At 41.1% G+C, this 27,766-nt stretch overlaps 1 protein-coding gene across 2 annotated transcripts in view; it reads left to right on the top strand.

Moving 5' to 3' along the window:
- The window catches only part of LOC143037852 (uncharacterized), a 143,388-nt gene that overhangs the window by 62,196 nt on the left and 53,426 nt on the right, over positions 1-27,766 (top strand). For both annotated transcript variants that reach the window (XR_012967526.1, XM_076206435.1), the window contains exon 4: positions 1,597-1,750. Coding sequence is in view for 1 of the 2 variants with exons in the window: in XM_076206435.1 (XP_076062550.1) it covers positions 1,597-1,750 (154 nt within the window). In the remaining variant the exon portion in view is untranslated. The remainder of the gene's footprint in view (positions 1-1,596; positions 1,751-27,766) is intronic.

Raw genomic sequence — 27,766 nt, 5'->3', positions numbered from 1 at the left:
GGTTGGGGGATAGCATAACGGAGGGACAGTCATAGTATAAGTGTCATCATTTCTCTATGAACAGAATTTTCCTCTATCATAGACAAAATGATGTGTGGCTCTGGTCTGTAGGGGTGCCCCATATAGACCCTAAAGTATCAACTGCATGCTACTTTGCCACAATAACAAGCAGCCAATACCCCAGACGGGTAAACTTGAGGTAATGATAATTATTATTCTTATTCTTGGGACCAATACAGGGGCAGAAACATGGAACATAAGAGAGGAAGAGAAAAGGAGTTTGAATGTGCTTGAGATGAAATGTCTGAGAAGATAGGGGTTACTAGGCTAGAGTGAGAAATGAGGAGGTGAGGAGGAGAATGGGTGGAAAGGGAGCTGGGAGATAGGGTTGATGAAAGAGTATTGGGATGGTTTAGACACATGGAAAGAATGAGTGAAGAAAGATTAGTAAAAGAAGTGTGGAAGGTAGAGGTGGAAGGAGTGAATATGAGGGGATGTCCTAGGATGAGATGGATGGATGGGGTGAAAGGGGCATTACAAAAGAGAGGAATGTCTGTGGAGGAAGGACGGGAGAGGACAGAAGATAGGAGTGAATAGAGAAGGGTTGTGTATGGATGATGCTGTGAGGCATGAGGTGGAGTGGGTGGGAGATGGGGGGTGAGGAAGTATGTATGAGAAAAAAATTGACGCAGCCCGGAGGGATTTCTCCCTGTCTTCTCCTTTTCTGCATGAGGGGGGGGGGGGGTCGCTGAATTTATGAAGCGGCCTTGCTGTGGATGTGCTGTGTCTTGCGACACTGCTTCTGACCCAGGGCAGTGGACAGGATGCAGGGATGACCCGTCATCCAGGAGGTGCCAAGATAAGAGGGAGGGGAGTGGAGGAAATGGAATGGGTGGGAGTGGTTTCTATGCCTTTTTCTTTTTGGCTACTCCCCATGTAAGGGGGAAAAGCCTTTGGTATGGGACCAGTGCTGGGTACCTGGAAATGGTGACCTTACTCAAACATCTACAATGGCCTACCACTAGCACTCCACAACATCCCCACAAAATCTCTTCTCTGAGTGTTTCATGGGCTAAAACAGTGTCTGTGGTTTGTATAGGTCTGCTTAGGGGAGGGTGTTAATTGGGAGGATTAGGAAGATTGAGAAGAACAGGGCAGAGTTAGGAAAGGATGATGATGTGCAGATTAAAGTTTTGTAGTAAAGGAGATTTGCAAGAGGTTTTTGGGGAATGTCTTATCAAGTAGGGAAGGAAAAGGGCAAAAGATAGGTGCAAGTAGAGAGTGATTGTTAATGGATGATAAATTAAAGTGTCCCAAAGGGATTTCTTTTTGTCTGATCTGTAAATTCTTTTAGTGGATGAAGGGGGCCTCACTATATAAAGACGCAGTTGGAGTAAACCAGCTGGCTGTCAAGTCCTATTGTGGAGGTGTTGTTTTTGGCTGCATTCCTTCTGGCCTAGGCTATGGGCTGGGGAGAGGGATGGCCCTTCATAAGGGGGAAAGGGGTCTCTGGTATATGTATATGTATTGTTTATTTTGTACTGTAATGTACTTTGAATTTGTGAACAAATGTTGATAATTGTTTATCATTTCCAGGTTACCTGCTTGTGTGAAAGACTTTCATGTGACTTTACCAACTTTATACCAGGAAGGCATTTTGGAGAAAGAAATGCCCCACCATGCTCCTTTAGTGGACCAAGTAGAGCCGTACATTCCTCCAGCTGTACAGGAATCTCCAACTATAATGCCTGTAAGCTCTCTTACTTTTTCAACAATTTTACCCACATTTTAGGTTTTTGATATGGGTAATGCCAGCATATATGACACAGTAGTCTTTATCCAAGTTTATTCATAACTAGTTTTGCTATGAGCTTTCACAAGAAAATGGTGTACAGATGAGTGGTGGGCTTTTTGTGTACATAGAGCTCTCCCAGTGGACAGAGGTTTGCCTTGTTATCAACATTATAATGACAAGGAAGAAATGCTGATGATTACAGCTGAAGATAAAATGAGATTGTTGATAATAAATCTTAAAAAGAAAGAGAGAAAAGTAGGAAATGCTCTAATGGTAATAACAAAATGAGGATGGAATGAGGAATTGTAGAGCAATTCAGCCAGGCGGTCTGGGATTCCATACCTGGAGGGTAGATGTTGCACTGGCTTTTGTACATTTAAGATATCACTCCTTTTGTTGTAGTGACTATGACTTTGTTACATTTTGTTTAAACCCTTGACCAAAATGGTGGCTCTCCCAATTTGACAGCTGTCCCTCTGGGTTGATGTGGTCCACTAGAGTGTTTGTCTCCTGGTGGTACTTGATGTCCATTTTGTGTTCTCTGAGTATGTTCTTAAATCCTCAACATATCTCACTGTAGTACATACTGTCACATGCATCACAGGGAATTTTGTAGATGATGCTGGTGTCACTGTTGGTCTTTGTGCTTCCCTTCATGATCAAATGTCTATTCTTTTTCCCTGTGTTGTTAAATACAAGTCCTGTAGATCTTGTTGTCCTGCTGAGCATATATGAAAAATCAGAGTTTGGAACCACTAGGTATCACAAATCTGATCTTTCTCTAAACTCTTTCCTCTGTTAAATTCTAATAGCTTTGCATAGAAATGTCCCTAACATGCACTCAGGGTATATTGGGCTCTTAAATGCTGGAGTGATGTATTTGATTTCCTTATGTAATTACTCCTTGTTAAATATTCTAAGAGCTCTAAGGTAAAACACAATGATGAACCTAAGGTGCTCTCAGCCCACCCCAGTTTTCTGTTCCTCCTTCATGATGCTCACTCTCCATCCTTGTAATGCCAACCGTACATCTCAAACATATTCAAATATCTCCTTTCAGCCTCCTTAAAATTCCAGATTTTTGCTCCATACAGTAGCTCAGAATTTGATAGTTCATTATTGTATGTGGTAGCACGCCACTTCTGCAGTGTCCCCTTAACGCATATAACATCTTTGTAAATAAAATTATTAATCGTGGTCAATCTATTATATGTGTCCGTGGTAATGAAATTGTATATATTGTTGTCACATGCAGGGATGGCCCCAACATTGCAAATAGTGTCTATATATAACATATTAGCATACTTGTACAAAACATTAAAATATTCATTGTATATAATTTATGTGATGGTGGACGAGAATGTCAATAATAAGTCCTGAAGAGAGAAGAAATTTAATTAATCCTTCTCTTAAGGACTAATCCATTTACCGTGATGTGGTAACTAACCACATCATGTACATACATATACCAAAGGCTTTTTCCCCTATACAGAGGAGGTAGCCAAAATGAACAGGCATAATTCCATTCCCACCCATTTCATCTCCACCCATTCCACCCCTATTCACCACCCCTCCCTCCCTTTCTCTCATCTTAGTTCCTCCTGGATGATGGGTCATCCCTGCATCTTGCCCATCGCCCTGGGTCAGAAACAATGCAGCAAGACACAGCACATCCATAGCAAGGTTATTTCATTTAATTGGAGACCCCTCCTCTTTGTTCCCTGATGTGTCAAAATATCATTCACACATAACCATTCCTTAACCTCCCCCAATCCCCCACTCCCTTTCATGCATCACAGTATCATCCATACACAGCCATTCTCCACTCACCCTTATCTTCTACCATCTCCCTTCTTGAACAGACATCCCCCTCTTACTCAATATCCCTTTTACCCCATCCATCCATCTCAAATTTGGTCATCCCCTTATGTTCACTCCATCCACCTCTGCCTTCCACATTTCTTTTGTTAATCTTCTTCACTCATTCATTCCATGTGTCCAAACCATCCCAATACTCTTTCATCAACCCTATCTCCCATCTCCTTTTCTAACATCGCTCCTCTCACATCCTTGTATTCAATCCTACTGTATTCAATCTTGTAGCCCTTACTATATTTCTCAGACATATCATCTCAAACACATTTAAATTCTTCCTCTCTTCCTCTCTTATGTTCCATGTCTCTGCTGCCTTGTACAGTGCTGTCAGCACAATCACCCCTTCATACAATCTCCTCTTGGCATCCATTCCCAAATATCTATTTCTCATTACACTTTTTAATCCTCCAAGGCACTTGTTTGCTTTTCTCAATCTATAATTTACTTCCACCTCCACTCCTCCCTGTCCTACCACGTGTGACCCCTAATATCTAAAGCTATCCACTTCCTCTAACTTCTTTCTTGTAATAATCACTTCCAAATTGCTGCCATGTTCTTCCCTTGCAAATCTCATCACCTTACTTTTACCCACATTTATCTTCAACTTTCTCATGCACACCTTCCCAAACTCCGTCACTATTTCCTTTAATCCTCCTTTTGGTCCTCCCACTAGTGCAGTGTCATTGGCAAACAACAACTGGCTTACACTTTTATCCATTTTCTTTAACCATCACCAATCCTTGGCCCATTACCCATGCATTTGGGTCCGCGTCAATTCAGCCAATCATTTTTGCCACTGACTCCGACTTTCTTGCAAATTACTGTACTTATAGACCTTAATAAGACAAATTCAATGTAATGTGTCTCACCTCTGTAGCTCAAATGTTTTCTAAGATATGACCCCTCAAATTTGGGTCGAAAAGGTCATTTGTGCAAAAAGTGAAAATGTTCAAAGTCAAATATCTTGGAGGCTATGGCACCTACAGAGCTCATTCTGATACCATTTTAAAGCTAATAAAATTCCCTGCAACTTTTTATTAATGTACATATTTCCTTGCAAGGTCAAACAAAAAAGTTTACCTTTAATTTGTCCTTTGACCTTGAAAAGGTCATTTGACGTAGAAATAATTTTTGTAACTTTCCCTCAAAATTTGTACATATGAATAGCAGTGTTTATAAAGAATTTTCTTTGAGAAATGTTTATCTTAGGAGCTGCAGATTTTTATGTGAGCACAACTTAGCTGAAAAAGTGACTATTTTGGTTTTTGATGTGTACTGTATATTGTAATTACCATGGGCATAGCCCACCCTCCAGATTTTTGGGGGATGCCATTCAGGGGGTAGCAAAGTGCAGTCATGGTGAAGTTCTAAATGAGTGCTTGCAGGACTAAAAGTATGATTTTGAAGCAGAATGAAAAAATATAGAATGCTAAATTTTACATTCACACAAAGTAATAAGAAAATATGAGGGAAGGGTAATTTTTTTTTTTTTTTCCTTCTAATTACACTTTCAAATGTAAAATATTCTCCATGGACAGGATGGGGGGGGGGGGTCCCACAAACACCACCCTCCCCCATCTAAGCCTAGCTGTGACCTTTATTTTAACTTTTATTTTCATGAATGATATAAATTTTGTTAATCATATTGATGTTTAGTAAAATTTTAATCTAAATACTAAGAAAATTACATATGGTAATTATTAGGAAAAAATAATATATAATTTATAACATTCTCATTTCTCACTCTATCCAGCCTAGTAACCCCCATCATACTTCTCAGACACCTCATCTCAAACACATTCAAACTTCTTCTCTCTTCCTCTCTTATGTTCCATGTTTCTGCCCATTTGCACCCAAGTATCTAAAACTATCCACTTCCTCCAGTCGCTCTCCCTTAACCCCTTCCATACGGTGCCGCATATTCAAAATTCGCGGGTGAAAGAGAGAACGATCGATATAAGCGGTGACTATATTTTATGATGCGAGTATTATTACGACACGTCGTACGGCTGGCATTGGCTGCTGCCACTGAGACCTAAGTCCATGACGCCTACGTGTACGGCACCGTATGGAAGGGGTTAATGCTCACTTCCAGTCTGCTGCCACTTTCATCCCTTGAACATCTCATCACCTTACTTTTACCCACATTTATCTTTAGCTTTCTTCTATCACACATTCTTGCAAACTCTGCCATCAACTTCCTCAATCCCTCCTCCAATCCTGCCATAAGTGCAGTGTCATCTGCAAACAACAGCTGGTTCACCTCCCACTTTTCTCCATTTTCTTTAACCATCTCCAATCCCTGACCCACCACCCTTGCATTTACCTCCTGCACTACCATCCATGTATAAGTTGAACAGCCAGGGCGACATAACTTATCCCTGATGAAGTCCCACCTTTACCTCAAACCACTCACTCTCTCCATTTCTAATCCTGACACATGTTTTACTACTCTCATAAAAACTCTTGACAGCTCCTAGAAGCTTTCCTCCTATCCCGTATATCCGCAAAACCTCCCACAGTGCCTTTCTGTCTACCCTGTCGTAAGCCTTTTCCAGATCCATAAAAGCCCAAAAAACATCCTTCCCCTTTCCTATAGCTTTCTCACATATCTGTCTTACCACAAAAATATGATCTACACAACCTCTACCCATCCTAAATCCACACTGTTCCTCACCAATTACTACCTCTGTTCCTCTCCTAATCCTTTCAATCAAGATCCTCCCATAAGCCTTCCCAACTACACTTAACAAGCTAATCCCTCTGAAACTACTACATTCACACTTGTCCCCTTTTCCCTTGTAAAGTGGAACTATACACGCACTCCTCCAGTCCTCCGGTACTACCCTCTCTCCAACAAACATTTAACAACCTCACCAGCCAGTCCACCATCACTGTACCTCCTTTTTTTTAGATATTCTGCATGGCATCCATCCAGACCAGGTGCCTTACCTGCTTTCATCATCTTAACAACTGCCTTCACTTTATCATTCCTTATTTCTCCTCCATTTTCCTCACTCATCACGGTAATTTTCTTAGCATTTCCCACTGCAGTTATCTTTCCCTCCCTATCCTCCTTCACATTTAGCAACTCCCTAAAATATTCTGCCCATCTTCCCCTTACTGCCTTCTCTTCCATTATCATCTCTCCATCTGCACCTTTTACCTTTTCTTCTCTACTTGATTTGCCTCCTCTTCCTCTCTTAATTTCTTTCCAAAACATCTTTTTATTACTTTCAAAATGATCTGTCATACTCTTACCCCACTTCACATCTGCTCTCCTCTTTGCCTCCTTTACCTTTTGCTTTACTTCTCTTTTCTTTTCTTTGTACCTCTCATATGACTCCCTCATCCTATTTTGTAACCAATCTGTGAAAGCTCACTTCTTCTCTTCTACAACCTTCTTTGTTTCCTCATCCCACCATTCACTACCCTTCCTTCTATTTCCTCCTGTCCTTCTTGTTCCACACACCATCCTTGCACACTTTGTGACTCCCTTACCTTTACTCTTATCTTTATACCTTAAACTATTATCAGTTTCATTTCATATTTTTCATATTTACAATGAATGTTGTGGGGGAAAAGAATACTGCCACCAAGTTTTTGTTGTTGTTGTCATTCCCTAGACTGTCTGTCCGAGCAGTCCCATCTCCCCAAGGAATGCCACTGCCAAAACTGGGTTTTCCCACAAATCCTTTATAGAGTGTATGTTGTGTTGTTTGCATGCATGATTGTGTATAATGCAGTCTTCCATTATGTGTTGTATGGTATGGGGTGAAGTGTTACATCCTGGGCAGCTGTTCACAATGCAGTCATCCAGCCTCTCCTGGTAGCTTAGAAGTGCTGGGTGGTGGCCGCACCGCAGTCTGGCCAGGTGGACTGTCCTTTCGTGGGAGAGAGGATTCAGAAGGGTGGATATCAGGGGGTCTGGCATGCAGCAGTGTGTTGTCTTTCAGTGTGTTAATGGAGCAGTGAGTGATATGATTATGAATATGTTTCCGGAGGCTGGTATTTGGTGGTTGTGGAGGAAGAGAAGAGAGTATCTGTGTGTGATACAGGTCTTTGGGTGTTGTTTTAATGTTTCTTGGTGTGTGTGGGTGTTCTGCTATGTAGTGTAGCGGGTGTGATGTGTTTGTGGTGGCTGCGGCAGGTGTTTGTGTGCCTCTCGTGTCGAGGTGGTCCTTGACTCTGAGGACTTTTGTTTCATGGTGTAAATGGTCTGTAGGTGTTGTATTTGTGCAGCCTGTAATTGTTTTAAGGGCTTTGTTTTGTATGATTTGAAGGGTGTTGTGATGTCTCACTGAGATTAGGAGCCTATGCAGGACTCACATAATTCATCACTGAGCGTATGCATTGTTTGTATATTGTTTGTATTAGTTTCTTTGTTTTGTCCAAATGTTGTTCCAGCGATTGACTTAACCACTTCACTACGGGACTTAAATCTCGTGGGCAGCAGCCAATGCCAGCCGTACGATGTGTCGTAATAATACTCGCATCATAAAATATAGTCACGGCTTATATCGATCGTTCTCTCTTTCACCCGTGAATTTTGAAAACCACAGAGAATGGGATTAAGAGCAGATTAGAGACAATGTAAAAACACAGGGGCGACTACAATAAATATAATCAAGACGCCGATATGGCAGCGTCGCGAATCCACTTGTTCCTCATGACGCCTACGTGTGCAGCACCGTATGGAAGGGGTTAAGTGCGTTAAGTCTAAGTGTGCATTTGTTTTTTATGTTTGTGATGTGTTGTTTGAAAGACATGGATGTATCGTATGTTACACCAAGAGTTTTTGGTGCGTTTGTGTGTGGTATTAGAGTGTTGTTGATGTAGAGATGAGGTATGTATTTGTGTTCTTTTGTCCAGTTGGTGAGAAGTGTTGTTGTAGATTTGGTTGGAGCTATTTTGAGTTTGTTTGTGATGAACCATGTGTTGAGTGTATCAAGGTATGGCTGGATTATTTCTGCAGCTTTGTCTGTGTTACGATGTGTGCATGTGATTGTTATGTCGTCTGCGTAGAAAGAGATTTGTATTTCTGAGGTGTCTGGTGTGGGTAAGTCATACATGTATAGATTAAAGAGCGTGGGGGATAGAACAGAGCCCTGTGGTACTCCATTCTTAATGTTTCTGATGTGCCGCAGCATCTACGTTGTGGGACCACCCCCCAACCCCAAGAGTTTGGGGCCTAACGGCGGCAACCAGCCCTGCCACCAGCTCTACGCAGGTAGCACCGATCCCCAAGAAGAGCTACGACTGCCTTGGGGAGTACCACTGCCACCAAGTAATTCCACTTGGATCGTAAGAGGCGAGAAGAAAGGGACGGGGATTGGGACTAGGCATCCTTCTCCCTGTAGCCCCACAGCGGACATTCCTAAAAGAAAAAGCAAAGGCATAAGAGGGTGGGAGTTTTCAGACCAGCACCCTAAGGTTTGGGTCTTTTAACCCCTTCCATACGGTGCTGCCTACATAGGCGGCATGAGGAGCAAGTGGATACGAGAGGCTGCCATATCGGCGTCTTGATTATATTTATTGTAGTTGCCCCTGCATAATGACATACTCTCTAAACTGTCTTCATGGCATTTTCTATGGTTATCAAAATTCACGGGTGAAAGAGAGAAAGATCGATATAAGCGGTGACTATTTTTTATGATGCAAGTATTATTACAAAACATCGTATGTCTGGCAGCTAATGCTGCCCGCGAGATTTTGGCCCGTAGTGAAGTGGTTAATGTGCGTGGATGTGGTACAGATGAGAGTAAAAGGGAAGAGATAGGTAGTATGTTTGTGAGAAGAAAGATGGATGTGTTGGCTTTGAATGAAACTAAGCTGAAAGGGAAGGGCGAGTGTAAGTTTGGGAGTGTAAGTGGGAGGTTACCAGGAGTGAAGAGAGGGCGAGGGAGAGAAGGGGTGGCTATACTAGTAAGTGAAGAGATAGGTAAACGTGTAGTGGATTGGAAGGTTTCCTCAAGGATAATGTGGATGAAGGTGAAACTGGGAAAGGAGATGTGGGTTTTTGTAAGTGCATATGGGCCTGGTGTCTTGATTATATTTATTGTAGTCGCCCCTGTGTTTTTACATTCTCCCAAATGTGTCCTGAATCCCATTCTCTGTGGTTTTCAAAATTCGCGGGTGAAAGAGAGAACGATCGATATAAGCGGTGACTATATTTTATGATGCGAGTATTATTACGACACGTCATACGGCTGGCATTGGCTGCTGCCCGCGAGATTTAAGTCCCGTAGTGAAGTGGTTAAATGAGTGCATAGAGGATTTAGGGAGAAATATCAACGTAATAGTACTGGGAGACCTTATTGCTAGGGTAGGAAATGTTCCAATTGATGGAGTGGTTGGAAAAAGTGGAGTTCCAGGAAAGAATCATAGTGGAGAGTTGATGGTGGAAATGTGTCTAGAAAGAAAGTCAAGCATAAGTACACATGGGAGAGGGTGTGGATGGAAGGGTGGTAGATAGAGCGTTAATGGACTATGTAGTGGTAAATAGGATTATGATAGGAAGAGTTAAGGATGTACATGTGCTAAGGGGAGAGGGTGGGGGAATATCAGATAATTTTTTGGTGGAAGGTAAGTTGAGAGTGGAGGATAGATGGAGAAAGGGGAAAGGGACAAAAGGTAGGGAGGTGCTTAGAGTGAACTCTTTAACTGAAAAGGAAAAGGAGAAGGAGTACAAGAAGAAGCTGAAGGAGGAGTAGGAGGGAGTGAAGGATAGAGTAAAGCTAGGTGTGGAGGAGGAATGGGGATGGTTCAAGGAGGGAGTCACAAAGTGTGCAAAGATGGTGTGTGGAACAAGAAGGACAGGAGGAAATAGAAGGAAGGGTAGTGAATGGTGGGATGAGGAAACAAAGAAGGTTGTAGAAGAGAAGAAATGAGCTTTGCTTTCACGATTTGGTTACAAAATAGGACGAGGGAGTCATATGAGAGGTACAAAGAAAAGAAAAGAGAAGTAAAGCAAAAGGTAAAGGAGGCAAAGAGGAGAGCAGATGTGAAGTGGGGTAAGAGTATGACAGAAAATTTTGAAAGTAATAAAAATATGTTTTGGAAAGAAATTAAGAGAGGAAGAGGAGGCAAATCAAGTAGAGAAGAAAAGGTAAAAGGTGCAGATGGAGAGATTGTAATGGAAGAGAAGGCAGTAAGGGGAAGATGGGCAGAATATTTTAGGGAGTTGCTAAATGTGAAGGAGGATAGGGAGGGAAAGATAGCTGCAGTGGGAAATGCTAAGAAAATGAGAGTGATGAGTGAGGAAAATGGAGGAGAAATAAGGAAGGATGAAGTGAAGGCAGTTGTTAAGATGATGAAAGCAGGTAAGGCACCTGGTCTGGATGGATGCCATGCAGAATGTCTTAAAAAAGGAGGTACAGTGATGGTGGACTGGCTGGTGAGGTTATTTAATGTTTGCTGGAGAGAGGGTAGAGTGCCAGAGGACTGGAGGAATGCCTGTATAGTTCCACTTTACAAGGGAAAAGGGGACAAGTGTGAGTGTAATAGTTTCAGAGGGATTAGCTTGTTAAGTGTAGTTGGGAAGGCTTATGGGAGGATCTTGATTGAGAGGATTAGGAGAGGAACAGAAGGAGTAATTGGTGAGGAACAGTGTGGATTTAGGACGGGTAGAGGTTGTGTAGATCATATTTTTGTGGTAAGACAGATATGTGAGAAAGCTATAGGAAAGGGGAAGGATGTTTTTTGGGCTTTTATGGATCTGGAAAAGGCTTACGACAGGGTAGACAGAAAGGCACTGTGGGAGGATTTGAGGATATACGGGATAGGAGGAAAGCTTCTAGGAGCTGTCAAAAGTTTTTATGAGAGTAGTAGAGCTTATGTCAGGATTAGAAATGGAGAGAGTGAATGGTTCGAGGTAAAGGTGGGACTTCGTCAAGGATGCGTTATGTCGCCCTGGCTGTTCAACTTGTACATGGATGGGGTAGTGTGAGAGGTAAATGCAAGGGTAGTGGGTCAGGGATTGGAGATGGTTAAAGAAAATGGAGAAAAGTGGGAGGTGAGCCAGCTGTTGTTTGCAGACGAAACTGCACTTGTGGCAGGATCGGAGGGATTGAGGAAGTTGATGGCAGAGTTTGGGAGAGTGTGTGATAGAAGAAAGCCGAAGATAAATGTGGGTAAAAGTAAGGTGATGAGATATACAAGGGGTGAAAGTGGCAGTAGTCTGGAAGTGAGCATTAAGGGAGAGCGACTGGAGGAAGTGGATAGTTTTAGATACTTGGATGCAAATGTGGCAGGAAAAGGTGGAGTGAAAGTGGAGGTAGAATGTAGATTGAGAGAAGCAAGTAAATGCCTTGGTGGATTAAAAAGTGTAATAAGGAATAGACATTTGGGAATGGATACTAAGAGGAGACTATATGAAGGAGTAATTGTGCCAACAGCACTGTATGGGGCAGAAACAAGGAACATTTGTCTGTCTGATTTTCATTTATTATTAGTTATATGTCAATTTATTATTATTTACTATTTACCTGTTTGTTTATTATTTAACTATACCTATGCATTTATTTATGTATTTTATTTGTTATTTACATTATTATAGTTTTTATTTATTGTTTTATTATTAATATGATTTTTTTTTTTCGCATCCGACCTAGATATGGATCAAAAGGTCTCCTGTCGGCATGCTCCGCCTTTGTAATCCTTTGTAATCCTTTGTAAGAGAGGAGTTTGAATGTGTTTGAGATGAGGTGTCTGAGAAGTATAATGGGTGTTACTAGGCTGGATGGAGTGAGAAATGAGGAGGTGAGGAGGAGAACAGGTGTGGAAAGGGCTTTGGGAGATAGGGTTGATGAAAGAGTATTAGGATGGTTTGGACACATGGAAAGAATGAGTGAAGAAAGACTAGTAAAAGAGGTATGGAAGGCAGATGTGGAGGGAGTGAACATGAAGGGACGTCCTAGGATGAGGTGGATGGATGGGGTGAAGGGGGCTTTGGGGAAGAGGGGAATGTCTGTTGAGGAAGGACGGGAGAGGACATAAAACAGGGGTGAATGGAGAATGGTTGTATATGGATGATGTTGTGATGCATGAGGTGGAGTGGGTGGGGGGATGGGGGGTGAGGTAGTATGTGTGAGCAAATTTTGACACAGCCCGAAGGGATTTCTCCCCGTCCTCTCCCTTTATGCATGGAGGGACGGAGAGGGGGGGTCGCCGATTTAATGAAGCGGCCTTGCTGTGGATGTGCTGTGTCTTGCGACACTGTTTCTGACCCAGGGCAGTGGACAAGGTGCAGGGATGACCCGTCATCCAGGAGGTGCTAAGATGAGAGGGAGGGTGGAGGGGTGTATAGTGTATTCAGGGATTGAATGGGTGGGAATGATTTTATGCCTTTTCCTTTTTGGGTACCTCCCTTGTAAGGGGAAAAAAGCCTTGGTATATGTATGTATGTATGATATGTATGTACAATGAATGCATTTGAGATGAAATGTCTGAGAAATATGATAGGAGTTACTAGGCTAGATAGAGTGAGAAATGAGGAGAACAGGGGTGGAAAGGGAGCTGGGAGATAGGGTTGATGGAAGAGTATTGGGATGGTTTGGACACGTGGAAAGAATGGGTGAAGAAAGATTAGTAAAAGAAGTGTGGAAGGAGTGAATGTGAGGGGGGCGTCCTAGGATGAGATGGATGGATGGGGTGAAAGGGGCATTACAAAAGAGAGGAATGTCTGTGGAGGAAGGATGGGAGAGGACAGAAGATAGGGGTGAATGGAGAAGGGTTGTGTATGGATGATGCTGTGATGCATGGGGCGGAGTGGGTGGGGGATGGGGTGTGAGGAAGTATGTATTAGAACAATTTGATGGAGCCCGAAGGGATTTCTCCCCATCTTCTCCTTTTCTGCATGAGGGGATGGAGAGGGGGGTCGCCGAATTTATGAAGCAGCCTTGCTGTGGATGTGCTGTGTCTTGTGACACTGGTTCTGACCCAGGGTGGTGGACAGGATGCAGGGATGGAGGGAAGAGGGTGGAGGGGAGTGGAATATATAGGAAATGGAATGGGTGGGAGTGGTTTCTATGCCTTTTTCTGTTTGGCTACCCCCCATGTAAGGGGGAAAAGCCTTTGTTATATGTATGTATGTACAATGTTATATTGCAAATTATATACATTTAACCTTAACATTCTGCTAATCAAATATCTGTTGTCTTGTGATTATTAATTATGCCTGGTGAAATGATGTCACTATTGTACACATGAGTAGCTTGATTTTCCCAATTCCTGGCATTTCTTTTCAATCTAGTTATTCATACATACATACATACATATACCAAGGCTTTTTCCCCCTTTCAAGGGAGGTAGCCAAAAAGGGAAAGGCATAAAAACACTCCCACCCATTTCATCCCTAAATACACTCCACACCCCTCCCACCCTCCCTCTCATCTCAGCACCTCCTGGATGACGGGTCATCCCTGCACCTTGCCCACCGCCCTGGGTCAGAAGCAGTGTCACAAGACACAGCACATCCACAGCAAGGCCGCTTCATTGAAAAAATTATAATTTTTTATCCCGGACTAACTCAAACGTAATTAGCTAAGAAGGAGAAGGTGAATAAAAGTTTGTAATATTATGCAATGGGATTAGTGCATGAGCAACTGAACTATATTCTACATATTTCTTCACACTAATGTAGCCCTTTTTATTTTTTCGAGGTACTATGGATCTGGGATCATTGAATGTAGGGCGTTATTGCTGTGACCCTTTTCAAAGATGCAAGAAAAAATTACCAAAGGTCTTTGTTTTGTAACTGAACAATTAATAGAAAGCAGTCCTGCTTGCAATCTGATGGCACAACATAAAGTATGTCCTACCTGTCACAGTTTATTGTTAAAGGCTTCATCTTCAGACATTCTATCTCAAAAGCTCAGTCCATCACAATGTGATATTGAATTAGAAAAAGAGTATGGACTTCAAAACTTCAATACATCTTTGGTCACAATAGCAGAGTCCCCATTGCAAAAAGCTAAAGCATCACAAAGCAAGCAGTACACAAAGAAGAAATTCATTCAAGTAAGAAGCAATTTGAAAAGAAAATTTGAAAGAGTAGGTAGTACAAAAATTTCATCTGGAAATGACTGACATTAATACGGAAACCAAAATTATTCAACAGCTAAAACATAAATTTGATAATGAAGAGACGTACATACATACATATACCAAAGGCTTTTTTCCCTCTTATAAGAGAGGTAGCCAAAAACAAAGACATAAAACCACTCCCTTCCATTCCATCCCCATCACACTCCACTCCCTTCCACCCACTTCCCTCCCTCTTATCTTGGCACCTCCTGGATGATGGGTCATCCCTGCATCTTGCCCACTGCCCTGGATCAGAAGCAGTGTCACAAGACACAGCACATCCACAGCAAGGCTGCTTCATTAACCCTTAACAGGTAAAGTGGGGTCAGACAGACCCCATACTTTTTTGTTTTTTAATTTTAATATACTAATATATTACATACAGATATGTACTCCCATATACCTTCATGATCAGTGGAGTAGTTTAATGGGGTGATAGGGTCATTCCTGAATCTTGCTCTATATAAGCTTTATAGAGCTTTTGAGCCCGTCTGACCCCACTTTACCTGAGGTGTGAGTACCGTGGGGTCAGTCAGACCCCACTTTACCTGAGGTGTGAGTAGCGTGGGGTTTGTCAGACCCCATTTTACCTGAGGTTTGTTCATGTCATATAAATGTTTTATCATTTATAATTATGGGTAAATAATAATTTCTTCTTATCAACAGAAAAACATACATCCGAGTTTGATTTAATTTAATTTATTCATTAATTTATTCCATTTTCCCTCTTTTGATTACATTAATTTTTATCACAATGTTTAATTTCTGTTCTGGTAATGTGAGTTTCTTTTCATATCATGGTCACACTATACTCATATTATCATAAAGCATGACATTCCGCCACATTTTATTTGATTGATTTATCCTTCCCTCTTTTGTTCAAATTTAATTCGTATCACATATTTTGTATCACATATGAATGCTTAATATTTTCTGCTCTGTTAATATGTTTCTTCTCACAACAAGATCACACTATTCTCACATCATAAAATGTGACATCTCGCCACATTTTAGGGCACCTCAGTCACTCTATTCCCACACATACAGCTGTAATTTATTTCATCCTTCCCCTCTTTTAGTTCAAATTTAATTTGTATCCCATATTTTGTATCACATATAAATGTTTGATATTTTCTGTTCTGTTGATAATATGTTTCTTCTCACACTATTCTCATATCATCATAAGATGTGACATCTCGCCACATTTTAGGACACCTCAGCCACTCTATTCCCACACATGCATCTGGTTCTCATCTATCCCTCTTGTACAAGATCTTTTGAAAAATTATGGGCTCACATATGTAGGCACACTGAGGGACAAGAAGCCACAAGTACCAGCTCTGATGACAGACAAGACGGTCACCAGAAAAGGGTGCACGGCTTTCCTCTTTGACACAACCATGGCACTTGTGTCACATTTACCTGACAAGAAGAAGAAAAAAATTGTGCAGTTGATCTCCTCAATGCACCAACAACCTGTTATGGATGACTGTGGGAAGCCAGAAATCATCTTGTATTATAACAACACAAAAGGAGAGGTTGACGCGTTTGATCAAATGTGTGCCCGATATACGTGCAGCCGAATAACCAAACGGTGGCCTTTGTGCATAATGTACGGACTGGTCAACGCCGCCGGTGTCAACTCCTATATCACCTGCAATGAAATGAGGAAACGTGATGGACAGGCGGAACTTTCATCACGCCGGAAGTATCTGATTGAGCTGGCAGAAGAGATGATACGGCCATGGGCAGAGGAGAGGATGAACTTCAAGGGGATGCACAAAAGTACTTTGATGACCATCAGAACGGTCTTTGGCTTGAACATGCCCCATCAGCAAGCGGATACCTCTTCTATGAGAAAGCGATGTGCCTTGTGTGTCCGGAAGTCTGACAGGAAGACCAAGAACTACTGCCTACACTGCAAAAGACCAGGGTGTCAGGACCATTCAACCCCCATCTGCGATGACTGCAATTAGATTCTTCAGTATCACAAATTCCACTTTCAGTATATCCAATAAAATATGTTCTTCATTATCACTAGCATTGTGTATGAATTGCTCGACTCATGTCCTCTCAAGAAAACTCAAAACCCTCTGAGACCACAAACTTCCGTCAACGAAGGATGGGGTTTTGCTGAGTCAGGGTAGGAGTGCTTAGAGCCATAAAAACTTATAGATAATAATTTTAGATACCATTAAAAACTTATAGATTGTTTGCTGGACCTAGTATCAACCTTCCCTGAAAATTTCATTAAAACCAATCCATAATTTTTGCGTAAAATTGGTCAAAGTCAAAATAATCACGGTTTTTTTTCTTCAGATTTCATGGTTTATGAAACACATTTATTATTCATTTGTTGTAGCTCTGGTTTTCCTCAAAGATAGTTGGGACACTGGTCTCTACAAAATGATGATGACCAACCGCTTCATGTTTCATGCTTTCAGTCAAGCACCCTCTGAAGTCAACAATATCTTATTTTTCATAATTTTTTTTGTAATTTTCATTAAAATATATGTCTAACAATTATAGTCACTTTTAAGCATGTAAATGGAAGAATATAAGTTGAAGTACATATGTTTTGATTTCTATGTCAATAAATGCAGTAAAAGTATTTTATTTTTATTTTTTGTGTTTGGGGTCTGTCAGACCCCGCTTTACCTGAATCGTTTGTCAAAAAGACCTTTACCTGTTAAGGGTTAAATTGGTGACCCCCCTCTCCATCCCCTCATGCAGAAAAGGAGAAGACGGGGAGAAATCCCTTTAGGCTGTGTCAAATTATTTCTCATACATACTCCCTCACCCATTCCACCTCATGCATCCCAACATCATCCATACACAACCATTCTCTATTCACCCCTATCTTCTGTCCTCTCTCATCCTTCCTCAACAGACATTCCCCATCCATCCATATCATCCTAGGTCAACCCCTCATATTCACTCCTTCCACACCTCTTCCATTAATCCTTCCTCACTCATTCTTTCCATGTGTCCAAACCATCCCAATGCTCCTTCATCCACCCTATCTCCCAACTCCCCTTCCACCACCCTGTTCTCCTCCTCACCTCATTTCTCACTCTGTCTAGCCTAGTAACCCCTATCATACTTCTCAGACACCTCATCTCAAATACATTCAAATTCCCTCTCTCCTCCTCTCCTATGTTCCATGTTTCTGCCCCACACAGTGGTGTCGGCACAATCACTACTTCACACAACCTCCTCTCAGCAGCCATTCCCAAATGTCTATTTCTCATTACACTTTTTAATCCAGCAAGGCATTTATTTGCTTCTCTCAATCTACATTCTACCTCCAACCCCACTCCTCCCTTTCCTGCCACATTCGCACCCAAGTATCTTAAAAATATCCACTTCCTCCAGTCTCTCTCCCTCAATAATGAAGAGACAAATAAAAAATTGACCATCTCCTACCACAAACCTGGACCAGACAAAAAATAATGAACTCTTTTAATTGGCAAGCAAAACATTTGGTAAAGGAGAAGGGGTACTATCTACATGAAATCCAAAGGTGGGGAAATGGCTGGACAGGGACATTACTGCTAAAGTTAGAGACTCCTATAAATCACCAGACATCAGTAGAGAACTGTCTGGTTTAAAAGACTACATCTCAGCAAAAGGAGCTGGTGGCTGTCGTGAAAGAAAACAAAAATTTCTCGTACTTAGCAATCTGAAAGAGTTCAAAGGCAAGTATCCGGAACTAAATATTGGATTCTCAAAATTTGCAGAGCTGAGACCAAAAGAATGTGTTTTGCCAGGAGCCAGTGGCACATATTCTCTATGCATGTGTACTAAACATCAAAATGTGAAAATATGGCAGCTGTTGAATTTGTGTTTCAGCATCAAGAAACACCCATCACTTCTGATAATAACCTAAATACTAATCATAATTCAAATTATAGACATTGCCATGCCCTCCAGTGCAAACCGCCTTGAGAAAAATGATATTTTGGTGAATGTGAACAATGCTGTAACATTGCAAGAACGTTACTTGGGCTTTTGTGACAAGGGAGTAAATGAAGCTCAAGTGAGTTTGATGGTTTTATTCTGGTTAGTGTGAGTGTCGACCTAGGCTGGGTCGGGTGGTCAGGCTCTGAGGCTGCCCTAACGGCAAAAGTGACTGCGTGGGCCTGGGGACGAGCACCGCTAGTTACAAGGACAGAAGAGAACTGAACATGGAGACCAAAACCTGTCTCCTTATATACACACCCTGCATACCAAAAGGTAGTGAAGGACCCAGCCTCGTGGGAACATGGCTCAGCAGGGCCAAGGTTGCTTTCATGAGGATACAAATGCCTGTACTAGTACTGTTGTAATATGGACTTAATCTACACAATAGTAATACAAGGCCGAAGGCCAGCTGTTTCTACATAACATAACCATTCCTTGTCCATCCCATTTCTGCAATGACGATACTATTGCCAAAATGTCACGTAGATGCACATGTGGGGGACCCTGTTCACCACAATGCCTCCAAAGGAAGATTTTTTTTTTTTAAGTGTTTGACAGAAAGGGACTTGACGAGATTGAGTTTAAGCAGTGGGTTACAACAGACAGATGAACTTTAGAATATAAGAAATTAACAAATTAACAGCAGAATATTTTATTCCATATTTCCATGAACAATTAACAAATCTCCTGCAACATGATTTCATTGCCAAAGCTCAAAGTATTTTTTTTCTATAAGACAAGGCACTGGCTACTCCATCACGGCTACGCCGTGGGTGCCTTGGCCTGTGGCGCTTGCTCACTTCGCTTGCTCCAGGACCTCCAGTCTCTTTTATTTTCATTTTGTTTTTTATGGGACACTCTCGATGTACTCATCGGCATCCCGTTTTGAAATATTTCTTATGATCTTCTTTAATTCTTGGTTTATTTCTTCTTTCTCCTTCTTTAATTCTTCTTTTTCTTGGAAAGTCTTTTCCCAAACCTTAAGGGGAACCGACACATCTGATTGCGATTTGTCGACGGCATAATTGTAATCAGGCAGGATCATTGCCGTTGTGGCTGCTTCACTAATATTGTGAGCTGAATCTCAACGGATCCCAATTCAGGTTCCCCTTCTGGAATTACCTGCTTGCTGTCGATACCTTTCACTAAAGACTCTCCCTCCCTAATGGATGGCATGTCTGAAAAAATTTCTTTATATACCATGTTTACCGGATTTTTCTCCACACATTCACCATTGACCTTATGGTAACCTCGGAAGATAACTAATGAGTCCCGGTTTGTAACCCTTGAACATGCCACAATCGGACGAATTCAACAATAACCCACATTTGTCAAAAGTTTGCCCTTGCGACTTATTAATTGTCATAGCAAAACTTGATTTGACGGGGAATTGTCTTCAGGAGAAGTTGACGGGTGTATCGTTGGATGCTAGGGAAATCCATGGAACAATGACCTGAACACCGTTAAAAACCCCACCTAAAATCTTCCCAACAATTATGTTCTTTGCCAGATTCGTAACCATGATACGGGTACCGTTACAAAGTTTAGGTGGACATAGGTTTCACCTTATCATGATAACACATCCTACCTTTAGTTTCAACTCGTTTAATGGAATAGAAGGAGAATTCATTTTGTCATACAGCGAAGTTTCAATTTCAATTTCATCATTTCCGATCGGTTTATCCTCCTGTATATATGCTCACCACCTTTGATTTTTTCATAGGTCACCTATATGTAATCCACGTCTTCGTTTCTAGGACATGTTATGGCTTTTTTTTGGTAATATAGATAGCTGTTGGCGTTAGCTTCGAGCTCTTCGTAGACCTTTTCGACTTCATCATCCCTTGTTTTGACCAAAATACCAAATTTCTTTGGAAACCTGAATCTACCTGTTTCACCCATGCCAATCCGTAAAAAAAATTCTGCGAATGTCCTGTTTTCTCTATCCTCAGCCTTCAAACTAACATTTTGTACTAATTCGAACTTACGTAAATCCTCCCAGAAAAACGCGTTCTTGATGTTATACTTCAACTTTTCATTCTTACCCCGCCTATGATGACGGGCAAAATCTGTCGAAAATCACCTGTACACATGAATGGAATGCCATCCATAAAACAATGTTTGTTACCCGTTATGTCTTTAGGAGTGCAATCTAATGCAGTTATTGTATTTTTGTTAGTCATCACCACTTTGTCCCAAACTATAAGTGAAGTCATCTTAATCAGCCTTGCAAGCTCTGAATTTAGCTTAATGCTACACGGTTTCACTTCATTGTGCTCCATTATTGGAATTTTTAATATATCATAGGCCGTTTGGCCTACGTGCAAAACTGTAGCAGCAATACCCAAGGAAGCAACAGCTAATGCTATTTCACTATTTGCACGCATAGTATCCAGTAACAGGTTCAACACAAACGATTTCCCTGTCCCGCCAGGGGCATTCAGGAAAAAACTGCCAGAACGCCTGTTATTTACACACTCCATTACGGTATCGTAAATAACATGCTGTTCCTTGTTAAGTAATACAATCTTCTCTGAAACCTCTTCTTGCAATCTATCGGTATTATAAGCTTTTTCATGTCTAATGACTTGGTTTTCTCTTTCCCACTTGAAGGAGGCAATGCATAAGCGCTTATCTCACCACCGCCACAGTTCCAAACCTGTTGTTGTACGTCATTGAGCGCATCCAAGTAGATTTCATCATTGTATTCTTCTAAATTCCGTCTGGGGTATTGGCTGCTTGTTATTGTGGCAAAGTAGCATGCAGTTGATACTTAAGGGTCACACATCATTTTGTCTATGATAGAGGAAAACTCTTCATAGAGAAATGATGACATTTTTATACTACGACTGTCCCTCCGTTATGCTGTCCCCCAACTCCTTGCTGCTGTCCTGTACCATTTCTCTTGAGTATTCATTTTCTGCTGTGGGGGAATTCCCTGTGGTGGGGGAAAAGAATAATGCCACCAAGTATTTCCACTTGGATCGTAAGAGGCGAGAAGAAAGGGACGGGGAGTGGGACTAGGCATCCTTCTCCTTGTAGCCCCACAGGGGACATTCCTAAATGAAAAAGTAAAGGCATAAGAGGGTCTGGGAGTTTTCGGAACAGCACCCTAAGGTGCGTGGATGTGGTACAGATGAGAGTAAAAGGGAAGAATTATGACAAAAGAAACAATATAGATTTAATATATCTAGACTTTGCAAAAGCTTTTGATACCGTCCCACACGAAAGACTACTTACTAAATTAGCTTTGCATGGAATAAGTGGTAGCCTATTAGGTTGGACTAGTAATTGGTTGAAAGGTCGAAAACGGAGAGTTGTTTTAAATGGAAAAACTTCTGGATGGAAAAGTGTTGCAACTGGAGTTCCTCAGGGTTCCGTTCTTGGGCCACTTCTATTCATAGTATATATAAATGATATAGACCATGGACTAAAATCTACTGTTTCCAAATTTGCTGATGATACAAAACTGTGCGGAGTGGCAAATGATCACTCAAACCAATTAGATATTCAAGAAGATTTAGATAAATTACAGCAATGGTCTGAAAAGTGGCTAATGAAATTTAACACAAGTAAATGCAAGGTAATGCACATAGGTAGAAATAACAGTAAGTACGATTACAAGTTATTTGGAAATTCGTTAACAAAAGTGGATAGTGAAAAAGATCTCGGCGTAATTATCAGTAACGACCTCAAATCATCCAAGCAGTGTATTTCAGCCTCTGAGAAAGCAAATAAGATTCTGGGATTGATTGCGCAATCTTTTGATTTCAAAAGTCCATCACTCATTAACAAGCTATATAAATCGTTAGTTCGTCCACATTTGGAATATGCTGTTTCCGTATGGTCACCGAATCTCATTAAAGACATTGACAGACTGGAAAAAGTACAACGGCGAGCCACAAAACTGATTCCAAATATCAAAAATAAATCATACGAAAATCGACTTAAGCACATGAATCTGTTTTCCCTAAAAAAGCGTAGACTCAGAGGTGACTTGATACAGGTCTTTAAGATTTTAAAGGGAATTGACAACATCAAAAGTGACCAAATTTTCACATTGAATGAGAATCAGACAAGAAACAATGGTTTCAAACTGTCCGGAAATAGATTCAATTTGGAAGTAGGTAGAAACAACTTTGCCAACCGTGTAGTTAATGAATGGAATAAACTTCCTGCACAGGTAGTGCAATGTATTTCAGTTAGAAGCTTTAAGAATGATTTAGATAAATACCTAAGTAAGATGCTGTAATGATCATAATTTATGTTATATTATTTGTTTTTGTTTTGTTATAATTTGTCTGTCTGATTTTCATTTATTATTAGTTATATGTCAATTTATTATCATTTACTATTTACCTGTTTGTTTATTATTTTAACTATACCTATGCATTTATTTGTTATTTACATTATTATAGTTTTTATTATTTTATTATTAATATGATTTTTTTTTTTTTTTTTTGCATCCGACCTAGATATGGATCAAAAGGTCTCCTGTCGGCATGCTCCCCCTTTGTAATCCTTTTGTTTGTAATTTGAGATAGGTAGTATGTTTGTGAGAAGAAAGATGGATGTGTTGGCTTTGAGTGAAACTAAGTTGAAAGGGAAGGGTGAGTGTAAGTTTGGGAGTGTAAGTGGGAGGTTATCAGGAGTGAAGAGAGGACGAGGGAGGGAAGGGGTGGCTATTCTAGTAAGTGAAGAGATAGGTAAACGTGTAGTGGAGTGGAAGGAGGTTTCCTCAAGGATAATGTGGATGAAGGGTGAAACTGGGAAAGGAGATGTGGGTCTTTGTAAGTGCATATGGGCTTGGCAGTGAGAAGAGTGTAGAAGAAAGGGAGGCCTTTTGGATAGATTTAAATGAGTACATAGAGGATTTAGGGAGAAATGTCAACGTAATAGTACTGGGAGACCTTAATGCTAGGGTAGGAAGTGGTCCAATTGATGGAGTGGTTGGGAAATGTGGAGTTCCAGGAAAGAATCGTAGTGGAGAGTTGATGGTGGAAATGTGTCTAGAAAGAGAGTTGATGATAGCAAATACAGTGTTTCGGAAGAAAGTCAAGCATAAGTACACATGGGAGAGGGTGGTGGATGGAAGGGTGGTAGATAGAGCGTTGATGGATTATGTAGTGGTAAATAGGACTATGATAGGAAGAGTTAAGGATGTACATGTGCTAAGGGGAGAGGGTGGGGGAATATCAGATAATTTTTTGGTGGAAGGTAAGTTGAGAGTGGAGGATAGATGGAGAAAGAGGAAAGGGACAAAAGGTAGGGAGGTGCTTAGAGTGAACTCTTTAAAGGAAAAGGAGAAGGAGTACAAGAAGAAGCTGAAGGAGGAGTAGGAGGGAGTGAAGGATAGAGTAGAGCTAGGTGTGGAGGAGGAGGAATGGGGATGGTTCAAGGAGGGAGTCACAAAGTGTGCAAGGATGGTGTGTGGAACAAGAAGGACAGGAGGAAATAGAAGGAAGGGTAGTGAATGGTGGGATGAGGAAACAAAGAAGGTTGTAGAAGAGAAGAAGTGAGCTTTCACAGATTGGTTACAAAATAGGATGAGGGAGTCATATGAGAGGTACAAAGAAAAGAAAAGAGAAGTAAAGCAAAAGGTAAAGGAGGCAACGAGGAGAGCAGATGTGAAGTGGGGTAAGAGTATGACAGATAATTTTGAAAGTATTAAAACAATGTTTTGGCAAGAAATTAAGAGAGAAAGAGGAGGCAAATCAAGTAGAGAAGAAAAGGTAAAAGGTGCAGATGGAGAGATGATAATGGAAGAGAAGGCAGTAAGGGGAAGATGGGCAGAATATTTTAGGGAGTTGCTAAATGTGAAGGAGGATAGGGAGGGAAAGATAGTTACAGTGGGAAATGCTAAGAAAATGAGAGTGATGAGTGAGGAAAATGGAGGAGAAATAAGGAAGGATGAAGTGAAGGCAGTTGTTAAGATGATGAAAGCAGGTAAGGCACCTGGTCTGGATGGATGCCATGCAGAATGTCTAAAAAAAAAAAAGGAGGTACAGTGATGGTGGACTGGCTGGTGAGGTTATTTAATGTTTGCTGGAGAGAGGGTAGAGTGCCAGAGGACTGGAGGAGTGCGTGTATAGTTCCACTTTACAAGGGAAAGGGGGACAAGTGTGAGTGTAGTAGTTTCAGAGGGATTAGCTTGTTAAGTGTAGTTGGGAAGGCTTATGGGAGGATCTTGATTGAGAGGATTAGGAGAGGAACAGAAGGAGTAATTGGTGAGGAACAGTGTGGATTTAGGACGGGTAAAGGTTGTGTTGATCATATTTTTGTGGTAAGACAGATATGTGAGAAAGCTATAGGAAAGGGGAAGGATGTTTTTTGGGCTTTTATGGATCTGGAAAAGGCTTAAAATAGGGTAGACAGAAAGGCACTGTGGGAGGTTATGCAGATATATGGGATAGGAAGAAAGCTTCTAGGAGCTGTCAAGAATTTTTATGAGAGTAGTAGAGCTTGTGTCAGGATTAGAAATGGAGAGAGTGAGTGGTTCAAGGTAAAGGTGGGACTTCAAGGATGCGTTATGTCGCCCTGACTGTTCAACTTGTACATGGATGGGGTGGTGCGAGAGGTAAATGCAAGGGTAGTGGGTCAGGGATTGGAGATGGTTAAAGAAAATGGAGAAAAGTGGGAGGTGAGCCAGCTGTTGTTTGCTGACGACACTGCACTTGTGGCAGGATCGGAGGAGGGACTGAGGAAGTTGGTGAGAGTTTGGGAGAGTATGTGATAGAAGAAAGCTAAAGATAAATGTGGGTAAAAGTAAGGTGATGAGATGTACAAGGGGTGAAATTGGCAGTAGACTGGAAGTGAGCATTAAGGGAGAGCGACTGGAGGAAGTGGATAGTCTTAGATACTTGGGTGCAAATGTGGCAGGAAAGGGTGGAGTGAAGGTGGAGGTAGAATGTAGATTGAGAGAAGCGAGTAAATGCCTTGGTGGATTGAAGAGTGTAATGAGGAATAGACATTTGGGAATGGATGCTAAGAGGAGACTGTATGAAGGAGTGATTGTGCCAACAGCACTGTATGGGGCAGAAACATGGAACATAAGAGAAGAAGAGAGAAGGAGTTTGAATGTGTTTGAGATGAGGTGTCTGAGAAGTATGATGGGGGTTACTAGGCTGGATAGAGTGAGAAATGAGGAGGTGAGGAGAAGAATGGGGGTGGAAAGGGAGTTGGGAGATAGGGTTGATGAAAGAGTATTAGGATGGTTTGGACACATGGAAAGAATGAGTGAAGAAAGACTAGTAAAAGAGGTATGGAAGGCAGATGTGGAGGGAGTGAACATGAGGGGACGTCCTAGGATGGGGTGAAGGGGGCTTTGGGGAAGAGTGGAATGTCTGTTGAGGAAGGATGGGAGAGGACAGAAGACAGGGGTGAATGGAGAATGGTTGTATATGGATGATGTTGTGATGCATGAGGTGGAATGGGCGGTGGGATGGGGGGTGAGGTAGTATGTGTGAGCAAAATTTGACTCAGCCTGAAGGGATTTCTCCCCGTCTTCTCCTTTTATGCATGGGGGGACAGAGAGGGGGGGTCGCCGATTTAATGAAGCGGCCTTGCTGTGGATGTGCTGTGTCTGGCGACACTGCTTTTGACCCAGGGCAGTGGACAAGGTGCAGGTATGACCCATCATCCAGGAGGTACTAAGATAAGAGGGAGGGTGGAGGGGTGTGGAGTGTATTCAGGGATGGAATGGATGTGAATGATTTTATGCCTTTTCCTTTTTGGCTACCTCCCTTGTAAGGGGGAAAAAGCCTTGGTATATGTATGTATGTATTCTTCTAAACCCAAACTTCTTAAGAAATTGCTCACAAATAAGTCCCTTGTTTCTTTCCAGTTATCTGATTGGTCTTCCGAATCAGAAAACACCAACATACTTGCATATGTAGCACGCAATTGCAAGCGATCATTGGTGTGGTTTATAATTTCAATTATAGTTTTCTTACAAAGGATTACAAAGGCGGAGCATGCCGATAGGAGACCTTTTGGTCCATATCTAGGTTGGATGCGAAAAAAATCATAATAATAATAAAATGATAAATAAAAACTATAATAATGTAAATAAATAAAATACATAAATAAATGCATAGGAATAGTTAAATAATAAACAAACAGGTAAATAGTAAATAATGATAAATTGGCATATAACTAATAATAAATGAAAATCGGACAGACAAATTATAAAACAAAAACAAATAATATAAAATAAATTATAATCGTTACAGCATCTTGCTCAGGTGTTTATCTAAATAATTCTTAAAGCTTGGAACTGAACTACATTGCACTACCTGTGCAGGAAGTTTATTCCATTCATTAACTACACGGTTGGCAAAGTTGTTTCTACCTACTTCCAAATTGAATCTATTTCCGGAATGTTTGAAACCATTGTTTCTTGTCTGATTCTCATTCAATGTGAAAATTTTGTCACTTTTGATGTGAATTCCCTTTAAAATCTTAGACCTGTATCAAGTCACCTCTGAGTCTACGCTTTTTTAGGGAAAACAGATTCATATGTTTTAGTCTATTTTCGTATGATTTATTTTTGCTATTTGGAATCAGTTTTGTGGCTCGCCGTTGTACTTTTTCCAGTCTGTCAATGTCTTTAATGAGATTCGGTGACCATACGGAAACAGCATATTCCAAATGTGGACGAACTAAAGATTTATATAGCTTGTTAACCCGTACAGTGTTGCTTTATAGGGGTGAAACAGGTCACGTGGGGTTGGATTTTGGCCAAATAATATTATTGTCTAATAAAATTGGAAAAAAATAGCTGATTTCAACAATATAAATGCGATATCTGAGTGTTTCCTGTAGGCCGTCATTTCCTGTGATTCCTTTCACGCCTGGCTGCAATACTAGAGTGGTGCTGCATAAGACGAAACATGTGGAATAGTACTATGCAATCTCCGCTTCTTATTTATTATTTCCGACACACTTTGAATGCTTCTTCCGTGACTATATATTGTTTAGTTTGAGTTTCTTGTAAAATATATCTTAGGATTGTTTGTCTAGCCTTTCTATAGTCATATCATAGTACCA

The sequence above is a fragment of the Oratosquilla oratoria genome, chromosome 2, assembly GCF_046742065.1.
Source record: "Oratosquilla oratoria isolate Oo_2021 chromosome 2, ASM4674206v1, whole genome shotgun sequence".
Classification (NCBI taxonomy): Eukaryota; Metazoa; Arthropoda; class Malacostraca; order Stomatopoda; family Squillidae; genus Oratosquilla; species Oratosquilla oratoria.
This window is presented reverse-complemented; position numbering and strand designations above follow the sequence as displayed.